The sequence below is a fragment of the Aplosporella prunicola genome (genome assembly GCF_010093885.1).
Source record: "Aplosporella prunicola CBS 121167 unplaced genomic scaffold K452scaffold_1, whole genome shotgun sequence".
NCBI classification, from domain to species: Eukaryota; Fungi; Ascomycota; class Dothideomycetes; order Botryosphaeriales; family Aplosporellaceae; genus Aplosporella; species Aplosporella prunicola.
This window is the reverse complement of record NW_022983529.1, coordinates 995060-1011932: the sequence shown is the minus strand read 5'-3', so window position 1 is coordinate 1011932 and position 16873 is coordinate 995060. Positions and strand designations below refer to the sequence as shown.

General features: G+C 57.2%; 9 protein-coding genes across 9 annotated transcripts; 8 read left to right on the top strand and 1 right to left on the bottom strand.

The window, feature by feature from the left end:
* The first annotated feature begins 183 nt into the window (after positions 1-183).
* On the top strand, positions 184-1064 carry K452DRAFT_6518 (uncharacterized protein). The gene has a single exon (XM_033546984.1). The coding sequence runs from the start codon at positions 291-293 to the stop codon at positions 945-947; it is 657 nt and encodes a 218-aa protein (XP_033403090.1). The 5' UTR covers positions 184-290; the 3' UTR covers positions 948-1064.
* Position 1065: 1 nt separating this feature from the next.
* On the top strand, positions 1066-1366 carry K452DRAFT_6519 (uncharacterized protein). The gene has a single exon (XM_033546985.1). The coding sequence runs from the start codon at positions 1134-1136 to the stop codon at positions 1293-1295; it is 162 nt and encodes a 53-aa protein (XP_033403089.1). The 5' UTR covers positions 1066-1133; the 3' UTR covers positions 1296-1366.
* Positions 1367-1630: 264 nt separating this feature from the next.
* On the top strand, positions 1631-3556 carry K452DRAFT_282385 (uncharacterized protein). Its single transcript, XM_033539579.1, has 5 exons — positions 1631-1848; positions 1914-2722; positions 2777-2915; positions 2980-3053; positions 3113-3556. Exons 1-5 carry the CDS (start codon positions 1744-1746, stop codon positions 3246-3248), a joined length of 1263 nt encoding a protein of 420 aa, XP_033403088.1. The 5' UTR covers positions 1631-1743; the 3' UTR covers positions 3249-3556.
* Positions 3557-4926: 1370 nt separating this feature from the next.
* Positions 4927-5382, top strand: K452DRAFT_304231 (uncharacterized protein; the record flags this gene model as incomplete). Its single annotated transcript, XM_033542798.1, has 1 exon — positions 4927-5382. One exon carries the CDS (start codon positions 4927-4929, stop codon positions 5380-5382), a length of 456 nt encoding a protein of 151 aa, XP_033403087.1.
* A 349-nt stretch (positions 5383-5731) lies between these two features.
* K452DRAFT_304230 (uncharacterized protein) lies at positions 5732-9291 on the top strand (the record flags this gene model as incomplete). The annotated part of the gene is made up of 2 exons (XM_033542797.1): positions 5732-8515; positions 8569-9291. The coding sequence occupies 2 exons, from the start codon at positions 5732-5734 to the stop codon at positions 9289-9291; spliced, it is 3507 nt and encodes a 1168-aa protein (XP_033403086.1).
* An 868-nt stretch (positions 9292-10159) lies between these two features.
* Positions 10160-11591, top strand: K452DRAFT_6494 (uncharacterized protein). Its single transcript, XM_033546979.1, has 2 exons — positions 10160-11143; positions 11384-11591. Exons 1-2 carry the CDS (start codon positions 10269-10271, stop codon positions 11391-11393), a joined length of 885 nt encoding a protein of 294 aa, XP_033403085.1. The 5' UTR covers positions 10160-10268; the 3' UTR covers positions 11394-11591.
* On the top strand, positions 11575-13593 carry K452DRAFT_217284 (uncharacterized protein; the record flags this gene model as incomplete). Its single annotated transcript, XM_033536277.1, has 2 exons — positions 11575-11767; positions 12011-13593. The coding sequence occupies 2 exons, from the start codon at positions 11575-11577 to the stop codon at positions 13591-13593; spliced, it is 1776 nt and encodes a 591-aa protein (XP_033403084.1).
* Positions 13594-13773: 180 nt separating this feature from the next.
* On the bottom strand, positions 13774-14659 carry K452DRAFT_6453 (uncharacterized protein). Its single transcript, XM_033546965.1, has one exon. It carries the CDS (start codon positions 14536-14538, stop codon positions 13954-13956), a length of 585 nt encoding a protein of 194 aa, XP_033403083.1. The 5' UTR covers positions 14539-14659; the 3' UTR covers positions 13774-13953.
* Positions 14660-15318: 659 nt separating this feature from the next.
* Positions 15319-16252, top strand: K452DRAFT_323497 (uncharacterized protein; the record flags this gene model as incomplete). The annotated part of the gene is made up of 3 exons (XM_033544642.1): positions 15319-15345; positions 15435-16012; positions 16159-16252. 3 exons carry the CDS (start codon positions 15319-15321, stop codon positions 16250-16252), a joined length of 699 nt encoding a protein of 232 aa, XP_033403082.1.
* Positions 16253-16873: the final 621 nt, after the last annotated feature.

Below are 16873 nucleotides of genomic sequence, written 5' to 3'. Positions count from 1 at the left end.
TTCTCAGCTTTCCCTAACCAAAACTACAGTCTCCGGCTGTACTTCCTATCAGGCCCAGATTATATTTTATTTCTGATGAGTTCTTAGAACAAACAAATGATAAAGCCTTACCATGTAAGGTGGTGGAGCGCTTTAGGCTCATCTTCTTGGACTAGTCGGACAGATGTTCCGTTTGGTCTCATGTTCTATCTTAATACGGCCCCCAAACTTTGCGAGTCGGCCTTGAGACAAGATCATCGAGCTGTAGGCTGCGTGACCAAGAGCCGATTTAGGCAAATTATAGCTCCGCCATGTTATACATGATTATCAAACGGATTAAGAGAACCAAAAACAAGGGGTATCCTTACCTACAGACAAATGACGTGCATTCGGCTCGGGACGTCCCTCATCTGCCCATGAGTCGAGGCCAGCTCCCCTGTCAATGTCAGTCCATGCTAGATCGAGCAAGCAGAAACCGGCGAGAGTTCCCAAAGGCACAGCAGCGGGCCTGCACCAGCCCCTGGCAGGCCCGACACAGCAGCCCTGCGGACTTCGCCTGCAGGGGCTCTTCAGGCGGCAACGGCGGCGGCGGCGGGCGTTCCCCTCGCTCTCTTCTTCTTCCCCCTGATCGCCCGGAAGCGACGCCCGCCCCCTTTTCCGGGCGCGCATCCCTCCCTACAACGTCCAGCCGGGCCTGTCGATCCGATGCCTGCTTGTCGTATCTAGATAGGATCTCACCCCCAGCGCGGCAGTCGGCGTCTCTTGGGTGGCGGAGCCGCGCGGTATTGTATCGCCACTTTGGAGGCCCCGAGCTCGTACGAGGGCATAAGTTACATGCGCGCCGGGGCGACGCACGCTACCTAGGTTTGCTCTCGCCCGACCGCCGGCGGGCCGTAACGCTCCCAAAGCGAGACCTGGGAGTACAAACATCTAGTGTGCGGTGCAGTAGGGACAAAGGACGACGCTGATGCTGACGACGACGAAGACGACGATGTGCGAGGGTGATCGGGCGCGGTTTTGGCGACGTGAGAGCTGAGCGGACGACCGCGTTGCTTTTACCCGCCGTCGCACCATGGCACTGGGATGCACGGCGCCATCGATCCCTATCGCTCGCTGTTCAGCAGCCGCTTTGTTTGCTAGGTCGACGAGGGAGGATGGGAAGGGAGCGAGGGAGCTGCGCGGCGGAACCGGTTCAACTCTCCGACGGCGCCCTACCCTATCTGAGTACAGTGGTTTATGGATCTCGCTCCATGTCTGCTCCCGACCTCATCGGGCCTCGCTCAGCCCCAATCCCCGGCACCCCAAAGCTTTCGTGAACTCGTCCATGTTCCATGTTTATTATATCATAGGAGGCGTGGGACGGGATGCATGTCTTGCTCGTCCAATGGATGCCGCGCGGATGTTGCGACCGAGGCGCATTAAGACGTGGACACATTGGTTTTCGAGTGTCGGCTCCCCTCACGGCGGCCACGTCGTCGACGCGCCAAGCCCTCTATCATGCCTGTCTCCCTGCGACAGCTTGCGTCATCCAAGGAAACGGCTTCCTGAACTGCGCTGCAGCGCTTTTTTCTGGTTCTACAAGGTCCGGCAAGTCTACCGCTACAAATACTAGGCGCGCGCGCCGTCTGAATAGGCTGTTGGCTCGTCTGTACATTTCTCACTGCTCCCGGTCCTTGGTGCTACCTGCTAGCTGCTAGTCTGTATCTTTGAGCGCCTCTGAATCCCATTGTTGGCTTCGCCCTAGTGTCAAGACAATCCATCATCATGGCCGCCCCCAACGCCAACTTTTTCATCCAAGATAAGCTAAAGGACAAAGCCCCGCATCATGAGTCTTTCAAGCAATTGTGGGAGACCAAGTGGAAGAAGCCCGTCAGTTGGCTCGCGGTTGCTCTTCGCACTGTCACTCTAGTTTCTGATCTGCATTGTGACCACAGGCCGAGATGGGCGTCTACCCTTTCATGTTTGGCACCGCCAAAGACTTCGAGCCCATCGTGGAAGAAATGACGAGGCTAGACATGAAGGAGCCCTACGATTGGGATGCCTACGCTGAGGTCTTTCGCCCGCAAGCCGAAAATCTCACAAGCATCGCCGAAGAGGCTGAGAAGACCGGCGAGAAAGAGAAGGCGTCCGAGTACTATCTGCGCGCCTCTGCCGTCTGGCGCATCTCGCGCTTCCCGGCGCCCCGCTCCGAGAAGCAGCGTTATGCGTGGACGAAGGGAAAAGAGGTGTGCATCAAGGGTTTGAATCTACGAGAGCACCCCGTGTACGAGGTCCAAGTCCCGCACAAGTACGCCATTGAAGGCGAGGGTAGCCACATCCCGATCTACCACCAGCTTCCTGAAGGTTCCTCAAAAGAGAATCCCGCTCCTGTGGTTGTTATCATGACGGGATTAGACGGCTACCGGACTGAGCTGTGCGTATGGGCCGAAGGCTGGCGTCGTAATGGCGTCGGCGTTGTCGTGGTTGAGATACCAGGCACTGGAGATTCTCCAGCTCTCGCAACTGACCCGAAAAGCCCGGACAGACAATGGTCGAGTCTGCTAGACTGGATCAATGAACAGGAGAGTATTGACAGCAACAAGATTGCTGTTTGGGCATTTTCAACCGGTGGTTTCTACGCCATCAGACTGGCTCATACGCATCCAGACCGCGTGGCGGGTGTGGTGGCGTTGGGCGGTGGTACTCATTATATGTTTGATCCGCGGTGGCTGAATGAGGTCAACCACTTGGAATATCCCTTTGAGTGAGTTTTTTCAGAAGCATCCCCGAGAAAAGAAAGCTGACAGAAATTGAATAGCTTGGCGAACACACTTGCTTACAAGTTCGGTTACGGAACCGATGTAGAAACCTTCAAAAAAGAAGCTTCGGACAAGTTCTCCCTCCTCAAAGATGGAACCCTGGACAAGCCTGAGTGTGCACGGCTACTTTTGGTGAACGTAAGAAATTCTTTACCATCTCATGTTTTTATTGCTTGAAAATGCGTCCTTACTGTTTCGCTAGGGCACCGAGGACGAAATCTTCCCAATTGACGATTACTACATTGCGCTGCAACATGGTGCGCCAAAGGAGGCTCGGTATGTTTTTCTCTGGGTCGCGGACTATATTGACAATAAGCATCTGACCGATTTTCCAGCTTCGTACCTAACGTCAAGCACATGGGCGAGCCAGAGTCTTTCTTTATCATCTTGAAGTGGATCTACGATCTTTTCGGCATCAAGGCAAACCCGGGGCTACAGATGTCGACGCTGCCATTCAAGCCCAAGTATTGAAAAGAGTTGGAGCGCCAGGAGGGCGCATGAGTGGCGACCGGTAGTACCATGCTATCAAAGTATCTGGTACATGCATAGGAAGGAATTAATTCTGAATTCTTAGTAGTTGGCAATTTTGCAACTTCAGCAATCCGTATCATCTGTACCTGCGATGCCATCTGGCTGGGTCGGTCTCTCGTTCCATAGTTGTCGTGCAAATACAATGGTCGGAATGTCGTTCGGCCCGTTGGATGCAAGTCATGATGTCGTCGCCGCCGTCATGCTTTAAAAATCCGACAGAGTGGCTCTTGGCCCTCATGACTAGCGGCGGGTGACGCTGGACGAATGACCTTTAGATTTACAGATCAATTGACGTCAATGATGCATTGATAACGACCTTTCACCATGATTTCTTTTGATAGTGGAGTTGAACACGATCTTAGAGAGCGAGGTAGTTGCTCAAGAAAGACGAGCTAGAGGCGTGAAGCCGTGTGTCTCGCTGTCATAATACTGGCGGTTAACGATCTCGACCTCTGGCTAACCGGTGTTCTTCGCCGTTGTGCTGGGTTGGGGCCGCTGATCTGCTTGCCCTTTTTTGAGCTGCCGTGGAGCTCGGATGTGCGCAAGCACGGGGATTCAAGGATGATCCTGACCGATCGTCGACCTTTTAGGCAATGCCAGCATCTTCCAACTTGGCCGGCCTTGCCGTTGCTGCAGGTAACGAGCCCAAAACAAACACCACGGCAATCGTCGCTCGTCCATCACAGCACATCAGATCGACCTGTTCACGCGATGGTCACGCCCTTGTTAGCACTGGCAGAGTATTGTCTTCAAGCTGGCTCGAAACCTGTCTGGAGAAAAAGCACGGCCTGAGCAGGTCAGACGTGGCACTCGTCTCCGGTGACCACGCTGGCGGCCGCGAGCTACCAGTTCTGAGCAAGTCCCTTCTCTTGCGCGTGATCGGCGATCGCTTAACCTGCATTGCAAAGGATGGCAGGGCGACAGCTTCATGGCCTAGGATGCTTTGGGCCCTGGCACAAGGCAGCGCCCCCGGAGATTCGCCGACCATGACTGTGGCAGGAGGCAGGAGCTGGAGCCTGGAGCCGATCCGGGGTGGGAGGAGCGGCGCACACACCGGATGCCACCTCAGTCGGTTGGCGTTGTGGCGTGGAGGAGGGAGGGAGGGAGGGAGGGAGGAAGGGAGAGAGGGAGAGAGCAGTATCAAAGTAACATCACCACTCTCGAAAGACTGTTGCTAGGGAACGGCGACGGGCCGAGAATCAAGGGTGATGGATGGACAGGTGGTGGGGGGTGGTCCCTTTCGCCCCCCACGTTGTTGAGGCCCTGCGCTGGGGTCCTGTCAACGAAGCCGGCTTCGTCGGAAAAACGACGTCATCGGGAGTTTAAATCTTGGCGATGAGGTGGAGGGTTTGAGGCTACCTCAGTGTGGCACAGCACCCAGAGCGGCGGGCGCATGGTGGAGGGAGTCGACGGTGGAGGAGGGGGGCGTGAATCGTTCGGAGGCGGGAGAGGCGGAAATGCAGCGGGTTTGTTGTGATGATCAGCCCCGGGGCGGGCCGTAAGTAACAATGGTAAACAAAAACACAAAAAGGCTTCAGGAGGCGGCGTGTCGCATCGCAAGGCCGTCAGTGCCCAGGCAGAGGACCGGAGACTGGCAGAAGCTCAAGCGCGGACAGGGATGGCGGTGCGTGTTCGGTTCGGTTGCGTTGGCCTAAGACGCGACCACGCCGCCCGCCTAGCCCCGGTTAATGATCGATTCCACCCACCCCATCGCCCTCCGCTAGCCACCAAGTCCACCATCCGCAACCCGCTCCCTTTGCGCTCCGCCAACTCTCGCCGCGCGCATTGCCTCCCCTCGACTCGACCCTTCTCCGGCCTTGCGCCCTCGCCATTATTCAGCCCGCGCCACTTCCCGCGCCCTCCTGTCCGCCTGACCGCGCCCGCCGCTCGCCTCCGCGACGCGCCTCATTGTTTACTCGGTCGCACCGCATTCCACGCGCTCTCACGCCCCCGCCTTCCGCTGCGTCGCCAACGCCCCGAATACACTCGCCGCGAAAGAGCGACTCTGCCTCGCTCGACACGTCTGCGCGCCCTCTCTGCCGCCCGACGCATGCTGAGCGTTGGATGGAGCTGAGACGGGCGGTGTAGCCAGGTTCTACAACTCGGGGGCAAGGAATTCAGCTATTCACACCCAGGAGCGCCTCCTGTTGTCTGTAAACACCGCTTCACATTCCTACGGAGCGGTCGCAAGCGCGCAGCAGCAGCCTTAACTGTTTGCCCACGATTGCGTCGCCTCCGCCTGGACAAACCTATGCGACTCTCTCCGCACGAGCGCCTTGCCATCTAACACGCGACACCACCGCAGAAATCGCCTTCTGGCGCGCTCTGTCACGAGTTTCCCGCCTCTGAGCGACCCTAAGCCATCACTATCGCGACTGACGCGACGCGTATCAGCCACGGTCGACCGCAGTTCAACCGCGAGCATGGACTTCGCCTACTCCCCACATCGCGAGGTCGGCGGAACGCTGCACCTCCACTCTCCAACCCATCCGCACAGCTACCGCGTCGACGGCTTCCCCTCCATCAAGCAGATCCGGCGATCATTGTCCCGCTCGCCATCCAAGGCGTCGCGCTTTACGCTGCACACGTCGCCGCAAAATTCGCCAAAGTCGCCCCTCTCGCCGCTGGCCCTGTCCAGGGCTTTCAGCCCCAAGTCGGCCGCGTCCAAGGAAAACAATGCGCCTAATCTTTTCCCATTTTCCCCTTTGGAAGCGACTCCCACTACCACCACCAAGAGAAGCAAATCCGGCTCGCGTCCCCGCCTTGCACCTTTCCGTTCTTCTCGCGTGCGCGCAGGTGCCCGAAGCCCGCCGCGCCGCGCCCTCAGCGACTCGTTGAACCAAGCCAACAAGTCGCCCTCTTCCTCTGGTCGGGGCTCCAACGATGACAGTGACACTGAAGAAGACCCCGAACCGATGGAATCCGACTCGGACATGAAGCCGGCCGTCGCACGCCTTGATTTCAACGACGGCCCAATCAAATTTGAATTCGCCAAGCCCAAGACGGAAGGCCCACTCCACCCGCCAAAATCGAGCCCTCTGAAGCGCAGCGATGGTATCATGAATCTGGACCAAGCAAGCTTGGGCAGCCCTACCGCCAAAAGGCGCAGTTTGCACGGTGGTCCGTTCAGCGCCGATTTCGACATCTTCGACCATCCGCCTAGCCAGATTGAAGAGCGCGGCAACAACGACCAGGACAGGGAAATGTCGAACTACTCCTTCTCAACTCCGCTTGGCCCCAGACGTGCCTCCCCGATCCGCAAGTTGTCCTCCCTCAGGCGGTCCACGCTCCAGCAGAGGTATGGCTCCGGTGCGACCGCGCGACCGCGCCTCCTACAGGACCAGGGTCACGAATTCCTTATGCCGGGCAATGCCGCCTCTCGATCGAAGTCACGCATGTCTCTCGACAGCGCCATTACCATGAGCGATCAGGCGAACGTCATCGAATCGCCGTTCCGTCGCACCCCTCTTGGTGTATCTCGTTCTTTCCCACCAAACAAGCGCTCGATGTCCGGCCCGGCCACGGGACATCACCCGCATCCTCTGTCGAACGCGCTCACTCCATCCTCATCGAACTCAAGCATGAGTGATGTGGGTGACTCACCCAAGCAGCCTACGCCGGCGGCCCCAGCGCCTAAGCGACAGACCATCGCAGAGTTTGCAAGGCCTCCCATCAGCTTTTCACGATCACTCCCAATCGGAGCCTCGCGCCCCGGCGGTCGGTTCAACACAAGAGCGGGCGATCCGTCAGATCCGTCGAGCTTTGCCACTCCCGATTCGTTCAAGGGCGCAAGGCCTCACCAAGCCCCGTTCCTGTCGACGGGATTAATGTCGAAGAAGAATCGCAACATTGATGTGCCGCCGCCGGGAGGGTTTGAAAACTATGCGATGCCGGACACCCCGTCAAAAAGAGTATCATTTCCACCTTTGTCAAGCTCCACACCGTTCCAAAGAAGCACTTTCGGCAAGTCAACCGGAGCCCAGCACGAATTCGGAACACCGTCAACGCCCTTCTTGTCGAACGCGGCGAAGGCTACGCCCGTCTCTTTTGGACAGGGTGTGAGTATCTTCGGCTCTCGGATGAATGCGTTGCCGCGCCGTGGGAGCTTCGTAAGCATTGACGGGGACGACCACTTGCAGTCGCCGTGTGCTCTCATAGACAGCCAATCAAGCCTTGACGAGTTCCCTCCAACGCCGACCAAGCAAGGCAGCAGTGGTCGGAATTCTAGGGACAACAGCTTGAGGAGCAACCTTTTCGGACGCCGTGCTTCCATTGCTCCAGACACATTTGTCCCGCCAACCCCAGGGGATATCACTTCTCCGAGCTTCCCCAAGAGTAAGTCTTTTCCAACTGGGTCTTTGGACTTCGGTACTGCGGACGAGGACGAATCCCCTACGTTTGCTTCAAGGACGTTTCCGCCTTGTCGCTCTCCGTCGTTTGGGCATTCTCGCGTATTCCGTAGGGGTCCGAACAAGGGGACTCCATTGTTTACCGAGCGCTCTCCGAAACTTGCACTCTCTACTCCATCACCTGCGCCCGTTACTAAGAAGCCCTCTCTTTCCTCAGCTATCCATACACCTACGGTCGGCCAGTCACCGCAAACTCCTCAAAGTGGCTTCACGCCGGATACCAAGCGTCTGTCAATCTCGGCACAGGCCAATCGCCGTGGCTCGCTTCAGTTTAATTCTAGTGCAGGAAGCGCAGGTAGCTTCCCTCCAGCGACGCCCACTGCTACCCGTGACCAAGTGTTTCACTTCAGTACGGGAGCAGGCGTTGGGCCAATCACGGGGTTGACCAAGAATGACGTCGACACGAGTCTTACTAACCGGTTTGAGAGCGTCAAGCTTCTTCCGGGTGATGGCGAGTTCTCACAAGTCTTCTTGGTCGGCCAACCGGTTGGAAGTAGCACGACTGAGTCTCAATCAGCCCAGTCGCTAAGTAAAGGGTGGGTTGTCAAGAAATCCAAAAAGCCGCTCGCTGGTCCGAAAGACGAGGAGCGGAAGAAACGTGAGGTAGAGATTCTCAAAACGCTTCGCGGGCACGAACACATCATTGAGTTTGTGCACAGCTGGGTGGAGGAGAACCACCTCTACATTCAGACTGAGTATTGTGAGAATGGCAATCTCAAAACCTTCTTGAGTGAAACTGGCGACAAGGCTCGCTTGGACGACTTCAGAATCTGGAAAATCCTTCTGGAGTTGTCTTTGGTAAGCTAATGTTCTTCGTACACCTCTAAAGACAGTATACTGATGTAATTTAGGGCGTCAAATTCATCCACGACTCCGGCTTCATTCACTTGGATTTGAAGCCAGCAAATGTCTTCATTGATTGGGAAGGCGTACTCAAGATTGGTGATTTTGGACTTGCCAGTACTTGGCCAGCTCCTGATGGCATTGAAGGAGAGGGCGACCGTGAATACATTGGCCCGGAAGTCCTCCATGGCAAGTTCGACAAACCAGCAGACATTTTCGCTCTCGGCATGATCATGGTTGAGATTGCCGGAAACATCATTCTTCCCGACAATGGTGTCTCGTGGCAACGGCTTAGGAGCGGCGACATGACCGATGTTCCTAGCCTGACCTGGAGCTCCGAGAGTACGCTCGAACGCGACGAAGCCGGCGATCCGATTACGGATGATCATCACCACGTTCTGTCCCACGAGACCTTGTTGGGATCCGATCACGAGGACGAGACTTCTCAAGCTTTGCGCAAGCTATCACCAAGGCGCCACCGCTCCGAAGCGCTTGTTGATCCTCCGAAGTTCATGGCGGATCCGGATGACGAGGGTGCCCTGGATAAGGTTGTCCAATGGATGATTTATCCTGAGCCCGAGCAACGCCCCACCATCGAGCAAGTGTACTATCTTGAGGGTGTTCAGTGGGTCGAAAGGCGCCGTCGGGCCGGCGCTACGATCTACGAGGGCAATTGGGGTCCTGCGGAAGAGGTCCTCAACCATGACGTTGACATGGCCGATGCCGACTGAATCACTCCCAACTCCGGGGTTAATTGATTCCCTAACGCGAGCCATGGCTCGCGTCTTGGAAAGCAATTCCAAGAAATATACGAACCACATCTTGCCGGTGTTTAGGTGTACGGAAGACGGGCGTTTGCACTAAAGATCCTCTTGGCTAAGAGGCCTGCGTGGGCTCCCGGGCGGCATGATTTCCAGTGACCTTCTGGCTTTGCTGTTTCTGCTTTTGCGATATCCCAATCGGTTTACAAAGCTCACTACCACGGCGTTTTTGCTTCCCGGCGCTTCTTTTGAAGGCACGACACTGCCACACGACGACGACGGACTATCGGATCATGCTGACGACACGACGATCCGACGACCACAGACGTTCCTTTTCTCCATAAGTACCATTCGGCAGAGACACTGTTTCTATTTTATACGTTGTATTATCGACCAACTCGCACGTCCAGGCCGGGGCATAGAAGATGGCCGGCCGCTTACAAAAAAACACAGCCTGCACAAGACGTTCCTACCTCGGTTATGCTGTTGATTGCTCTTCTGACTGTACATTGGCAAGGCTGATAGGGCATGAAGTGGGGGATGACGTGGGGGTGGAATGGGATGGTGGGGCTGGTTTTCCTTTGTGTGTTCCTTTGTTTTAGTGACGACGACCATGATACCTGAGGGGATTTTCCGAGTGGCGCCAATAGTAGCGAATGCGAAGAGGATGCGTTGTCGGGCGGCTAGTGCGTGTGTTGGCTGAACACCCACGAGAGCGTGACGAGCCATCCATGAACAGCCGTCGGGCGCCCGACGCAGACCGCCGATTGTAGAGTAGTTTCACTAGACTTGCCCACCAACGGCCTCTCGCCGCGTTGATGGCAAGGTCCTTCCTGAGAGCAGCGCTTCGCGTAATGCAGCAATGACAACGCCTCTTCTCCACCGCACCCTCAACACCAGTAACGCCGGCCCGCTTGCCATGACCTTACATAGCCGCACCCTGCACCATGACCGCCCCAGAGGAGAGCGTTCCCTCCACCTCCGAAACGGCCAACCAGCAAATGGGAGCTGAGCATGGCAGCCCTGCTGCTGCTCGTTCAGCCGGTGCTACCGGTGCGACAACAAACACGCCCCGAGCCCAATCAGCCGCAGTCACCTCCGCCCAGGGCCGCGCGAGTCCCGATGCCATAGCGGCTGCCCAGGCCTTGATGAGGTCGTCGCGGCCCTCCAGGACCAGCTCGCCCATGACTTCGCGAGAGTCTTCGCCCGCCCGCTTGCCACCACGCGCTCACTCGGCCATGTCGGGCCCAGTCCGTCGCGTCGCCAGGTCGCGCAAGAACAGCATTCAGGACCAGAGCCCTCATCGCCCGCCCGCCTTGTCTGGCGTGGGCTCGACGCCTTCCGCCGCCGCTATCCAGCGCGCCCTCGCCTCAGCCAGCTCCTCTGCCGCTGTCGCAGACCCTACCAAAGCACCACGTCAAGCCCAGAAACCCACCACCGCCGCCACCTCCGGCGACACCACGCCTCACTGGCCCATATCGCCGCGCATAAAGTCGCCGCCGCCCTCGGGCAGTACTCGTTCGCGCCGCAACTCGCAGCGCTCGTTGTCGCGGAGGCCCGAAATCTCGTCAACTACCTCGGCACCCAACATCGTCTTGCAGCGAGCCCAGACCCCGAATCCGCCTCCGTCAACACAACAACAACAACAGCAGCAACAACAACAATCAAGGCATGATAGTACCGCAAGCGATTCGGAGGATCAGGGAGGCATGATAATGAAGGCGCCGGGCCGAGCCGCGAGCGGCACAGCGCCCATGTTGGAGACGGTGCAAGAAGGCAGTCTGCCCACTACGCCCGGCTTCGACATTCTCACTTTACAAAGGTACAATCCGCTCTGTGTAGATTGCTGGATATCCTGTGGAGAGGCCTCGGTCAAGGTTACGTCGGCATTGGTGCATATGATGCTGTCATCATGATGATCAGCCTCGGATTGCGCGCCTGCACCCTTGATCTACACTTGAATCTCTGCAAGTATCAACTGACCACTCTCACAGTAACAACTCCATGGCGAAACCCTCGAGCGATGACACGGTTGTTGCGCCCGCGACTGATGCTTTCAAAGAACAAAATAATTCAAAAGCGCGGGAGAGTGGGAATGAGAGCGGGGGGAGCAGGACCGAAGACAGGGGAAGACGGACAGAGCAAAAGAAGACGAGTAGCTCCTCACGGAATCCACCACCGCTCCCGTCGAGAAACTCCTTCACCGGCCTCGTGCCTTCGAAATCCCGCTCCGTCACCGAACCTTCGAAGAACATGACGGTAGAAACGGAAACGGTCAGGTCAATCCCCCAGGCGCCGATAGGTTTGGTACAGGGGGAACGCATTATCCCAGGTCGCGCAGAGCCCAGCGGCAGTTTGCGCCTGAAAGCGAGCAACGAAACCATTAGACCGAAGAAGGACAAGAAGAAGACTATCCGTAAGGCACCTTCTATTGTTTCTGGCACTGGTAGGTATCACCATGTTCATACACCCCAACGTCATCAACAGCATGCTATTGTAAGACCCGATTGCCGCGGGCGCTCCAACACTACACCAACCATGCCGAGCAGTTTCAACACAGAACTCGGCATACAATCTTTCCTAGCCATAAGCTACCAAAGCACCGACATTTCAACACAGTCGTGGCAAAGCCCCCCGCCAATACCCAGATTCACATACACTGCAGATGCTGACGGTTCACCTCGAAAAGCATCCTCGAAAGCGGACATTTTCGAAGCAAAGGTCGCCAGCGCCGTCGATGAAGCCAACTCGTCCGACTCCGACGAAACCTTCGTTTACGAGTCGAACCCCCCCGATACCCAGCCACACGTTCGCCACCACTCTCGTACCCCAAGCGTCAACTCGATGGCGAGCTTGGCAGAGACATCACGCGGCGGTTTCCGCCCTGTTCTCCAGGCAGAGCCACATCGCAGCATTGCCGGAAAGAGAAGTATGAAATTCGCTAACGTCCCTTACTATAATTCCAACCTTGAGGACGATACGTACGACCGGCCCGACGGCTCGATGAGAAGCAACCACACTAGGCCCAGTGGAAGCCACTCCGTACACCATCACCACATCGGTCGCTACGGGCGCAACAACATGGTCTCAGGATTGTTTGAGGATGCGGCGCTGCCACAGCCAAAGAGTCGCAGTGCATCCGGTTATGCGTCGCGACACGGATCCGCTCCATCCAGCCCTAAATTTCCTCACTATGCCACTCGCCATGGCATTCCTACCAGCAGGAAGATTGGCGAACTGTCAGCGTACGACATGGACGGTGAGGGGGCAGATGACGAAAGAACGCCCCTGATTGGCACGGTCCGCAGCTCTCGCAACCGCACACTGCGCCCGCGCCCCAACAGTGCGAGTCTGCGACACCTCGACCATTACGAACGCAGTCGCGGTGGCTGTCTCAGGCAGTTCGCCGGGTGTTTCGTACTGACGATCATGGTCCTGTTGCTCGCTTTCGGAGCCGTGGGTTTCCTCTTCGCCACGACGAAGCCGCTCCGCAGCGTCCAGGTCCGGGAGATTCAGAATGTGCTTGCGAGCGAGCAGGAAATTATGCTGGATCTGCTTGTCGAAGCCATTAATCCGAACATTGTGGCCGTCACCATTGCCGACATGGATGTTAACATTTTCGCCAAGAGCAAGCACGTGGGCACGGACAGCTGGTGGCGCGAACACGACGGCCTGGAGGCTCGCAGCGAAGGACCCTCGGAAAGCCGCGGTCGTCGCCAGCGCAAATCGATTCGATCGATTTCCAGCGGTGGCGGTGAGCAAGATGCCGATTCTCCTGTCCACGCGCTCGACGACGACCCGCACGACCCCGTTGAAGATCCCTCCGGCGACTCACAAACGATGCTGCTGGGACGAATTTTCCACTTCGACTCGCCCCTGCTCTTCGAGGGCGACCCGCTGCAGCGACGCCCCCACTCGAGCATTGGCGAGTTGCGACTGCAGAAGCCAGGCAACAAGACGGAAGCGGGCGGTACGGAGCGCTGGGAGCGCGTGATCCAATACCCGTTCGAGCTCATCGTGCGTGGCATCCTGCGCTACCAGCTTCCTCTGTCGAGCAGCACCCACACGGCGCCCATTGGCGCCAGCGTCATCGTGCACCCCGAGAAGGGCGTCGGCGAGAGCGGTCACATGTGGATTGAGCCTATTCCGTTTGTGGCAGCGGAGGAGGATGACTCGGAGTGGGTCGAGGTGGAGGTGGTGCCCGTGAGTGTGGAGAAGGGGTCGTCGATGGTGGATCCGCCCCCGCCCCCGCGTCCGGCGACAGATGCATGAACGAACGGCCGAATGAAAGCTGTTGACGGTGTTTCCTTGCGCATTTCTTACCTTTTCCTTTTGCTTCTGCTTACGCTTCTGCTTTTGCTTCTTTCCCTGGCTGCTGCTGTAGCAGCACTTGAGCGCTTGAGCGAGCGAGCGAGCGAGCGATTGCACGCGTCTGATGCCAACACAAAGAATCGCCCTGGCTATTTTCCTTGCCGCATCCCTCTTCTTCTATACCCGAGGGGCGGCGCATATAAAGGGCCAGGGCCGGGGTCGGGGGAACGGCGATTGGGTTTTCTTCTTCCTCTTCACGCCACGGCAAGCAACGGAGTTTTTCTATAGAAAGTGCTTTTGTTTCCATTATTGTTTCTGTTTCTAGCACCATAGCTTGCCCGCAAGCCCCGCGCGCACACATACCGTTGTCGTCGAGACGACGCGTGTCTGCTGCTGCTGCTGCTGCTGTGCCTTCTGCGCGTGCGCGCGGCGGAAGCTGGCGCGGTACTCCTTTTGTCCGGGCGAAAATGGCGGTATGTTTGGCGGGTGGGGTCTATTGGGGTTGGGGGTCGGTCGGTGCTGGTTGGGGTGAACGGGTGGAATCGGGCGGCTCGGCCTTGTCAAAGTCAGGCCAGGTGCCAGGTCAAGCTCTGGTTTCTGGCTGACACTGGCTGACTGGAGTGGGGGACGGGCGTCCTCGGCTGGCTTGGCTGGCTGCCCTTGATTTTGACTCGTTTGCTCTTTTTTTGTTCGTCTTTTCTGTTTTTCTATTTTCTGCTCTGCCTGCTTGTTTTTCTTGTTTGGCTTCGTTTTCTTTCTGTATTTGTACCTACTACACGATCGACAGCCGAACAACGACGACGACAACGCGACATGGATACGCTGATACGGCCATACCCTTATATTGGGTTCTCTCATCGTCTTAATCATCATCACTTTCACTTTTACCATCTTCATCGTCTTCATCTTGGTCTCTTTTTCTGAATTGAGTGTGGGGATTGGTTGACTTGTCTGTGGGTTCTGTTTTTGCTGGCGCTGTCCGCTGGTCCGCCGTCACTCCTCTTCTCCTTCTCCTTTGTCGCTGAAACCACTCGCTTATCCTTTTCTTTTGTCCCCTTTCCTTCTCTCTTCTTTTTTCTCCTCCTACCTTTCTAGGTGCGAGGCGGGCAGGGATCGGAGATGGGATTAGGTATGGGGAAAAGAGGAGATGGGCGTGGGGTTAGGTTGTCGGGGGCTGGTTGGGTGGACACTGTCTTCTGCGATGCGATGCAGCGTTCTAGCACAGCAAGCATACGTGCATACGTGCATGTATATACATACGCAGACATATATATATATATACGAGTATGGTAGCATTGCCGTTACCACGATGACGCACTGGCTAGATAGTAATGAGAAATTTGAGCACCTAATTCCTGAGGCATTCAGAGTAACAATAAATAGCTACATAGGACGCTATTTTATAGTTGGACCGCGTCGCGATGCACGCACGGGCCTCCACTTTCTACATGACGACCCATCGCGACACCCCACCACTCACCCAGCTATAAAAGACCTCGATGTCTTTTCTAATAGCCGCGCCCTCGAGCCCGCCCTCCTAGGTAAGTTATTCCCCGCGCGCACCAAGACAGCAGCTCAAGCTCACATCCACGTTTATGTAGGGCACATCAACGCGTCGCGAGCGAGCAATCCACACCAACACGACGACCGGCGCATCAGAACCACGCCAACGGCCACGAGACGACCATGTACGGCGAGCTCGGAAACAAGCTGGTGCGCGCGCGCGGCCCCCTTCCCTAGCCCACCACACCACCATCAGCAGCAGCAGCAGCAACGACCAAGCAAGCTCACACGCGCCACAGGTCCAGCACGCGAAGCGCACGCAAGCGCTGACGCACCTGCCACCCTACCAAGCCGAAATCGTGCGCGCAACGACGCGCGAAGTGCGGGAGCTGAACGGCGACGTGTCGAGCGTGCTCGAGCAGCGCGGCGGGGCGGGGGCGTTCAACCCATCCGCGGACCCGGCGACCGCCTGCGCCCTGCTCGTCGCACACCTCGCCATGCGCCGCAACAAGCGCTGCCTGCTCGCGTACCACCGCGTGCGCACAGACAAGCTCGACGAAATGTGCTGGGCTGGCGTCGACGTGCTGGAGCGCCAGAGCGCGCTGGTGCTGGCGCAGCAGCAGGCGCAGCTGCAGGCTCAGCAACAGCAGCAGGGTGGCAGGCAGGCTTCGGCTTCGGACCTTACCGCTGATATGGGCAGTGCGAGCAGCTTGAGCCCTGAGGAGGAGGAGTACGTGCGCCAGTACGGCGATTTGCTCGCGGCGTACAAGGGCCAGTGGACCGATATCGACCTGACGGGCTCGCTGGCCCCGCCGCAGGACCTCTTCATCGACGTGCGCGTCCTCAAGGATGCGGGTGAGATCCAGACTGAATACGGGTACGTAGACGTAGCTCCCTCCCCTCCCACGAATACACATACACACACATCCGTGATTGCCGCGGCCGTTTCTTTTCTGCTGTTGGCCATGCACGCACGAAACGAATCGAAACGACGTTATTTATGCTCACCATCCGCCACCGCAGAGCCATCACCTTGACCAAGAACAGCCAGTTCTACGTGCGCCAGGGCGACGTCGAGCGCCTGATCGCTCAGGGCTATCTGCAGCGCCTGACTTGACTTTTCCCCGCACTCACAAGCCCGACCACGACACCCCACTCCCTACGACGCGCAAACAAGCCGGAGCTGGCGGCGTCGTCGTCGTCGCCATCATTCTCCAACCATGGGAAAGACAGCATCCATCCTTCCTCTCACCCTTGCGAGAGACGCAGACCAAACAGCACACCGCGACAACCAAGCACGTAGACAGCCAAGAGCACACACAGCACAGCGCAGTGCTGCATACCCGCCGAGACGGAGTGCCTCTCTAACAAAGGCAGTCAGGTCAGCAGCCCGCCGGTACACATCACATTTCACTGGTAGTTACGAGCATAAAATAGAACCAACCAAACATTAAGCTTCTGTCCAATGGCGTGCGTACCGCGTTTAACAACAGCATCGTCACTATTCCAACAAGTATCGCTGATCCGACTCCAGCCAAAACACGAACATGAACAGACGTAAAACGTGGCGACATTACCTTATTCCTGCCCGCCCGCCCGAGGCGGTCGGGTGTTGCCTATTTATTATGTAGTCGTGGTCTTTACTATTCACTTAGCCCAACCCGAACCACCCCAACCATCACCACCGTCACCGCCCACGCAACAACCCGCCCCTGCACTGCACTGCACCGCAAAAAAA

Excerpts from the sequence above, each read along its gene's own strand:
- K452DRAFT_6519 (XM_033546985.1), top strand. The coding sequence starts at position 1,134 with ATGGGAAGGGAGCGAGGGAGCTGCGCGGCGGAACCGGTTCAACTCTCC.
- K452DRAFT_6453 (XM_033546965.1), bottom strand. The coding sequence starts at position 14,538 with ATGAAGACGATGAAGATGGTAAAAGTGAAAGTGATGATGATTAAGACG.
- K452DRAFT_282385 (XM_033539579.1), top strand. The coding sequence starts at position 1,744 with ATGGCCGCCCCCAACGCCAACTTTTTCATCCAAGATAAGCTAAAGGAC. Across the intron at positions 1,849-1,913 it reads AGACCAAGTGGAAGAAGCCC|GCCGAGATGGGCGTCTACCC; the intron begins GTCAGTTGGCTC and ends TTGTGACCACAG. Across the intron at positions 3,054-3,112 it reads GGTGCGCCAAAGGAGGCTCG|CTTCGTACCTAACGTCAAGC; the intron begins GTATGTTTTTCT and ends CCGATTTTCCAG.
- K452DRAFT_6518 (XM_033546984.1), top strand. The coding sequence starts at position 291 with ATGTTATACATGATTATCAAACGGATTAAGAGAACCAAAAACAAGGGG.
- K452DRAFT_6494 (XM_033546979.1), top strand. The coding sequence starts at position 10,269 with ATGACCGCCCCAGAGGAGAGCGTTCCCTCCACCTCCGAAACGGCCAAC.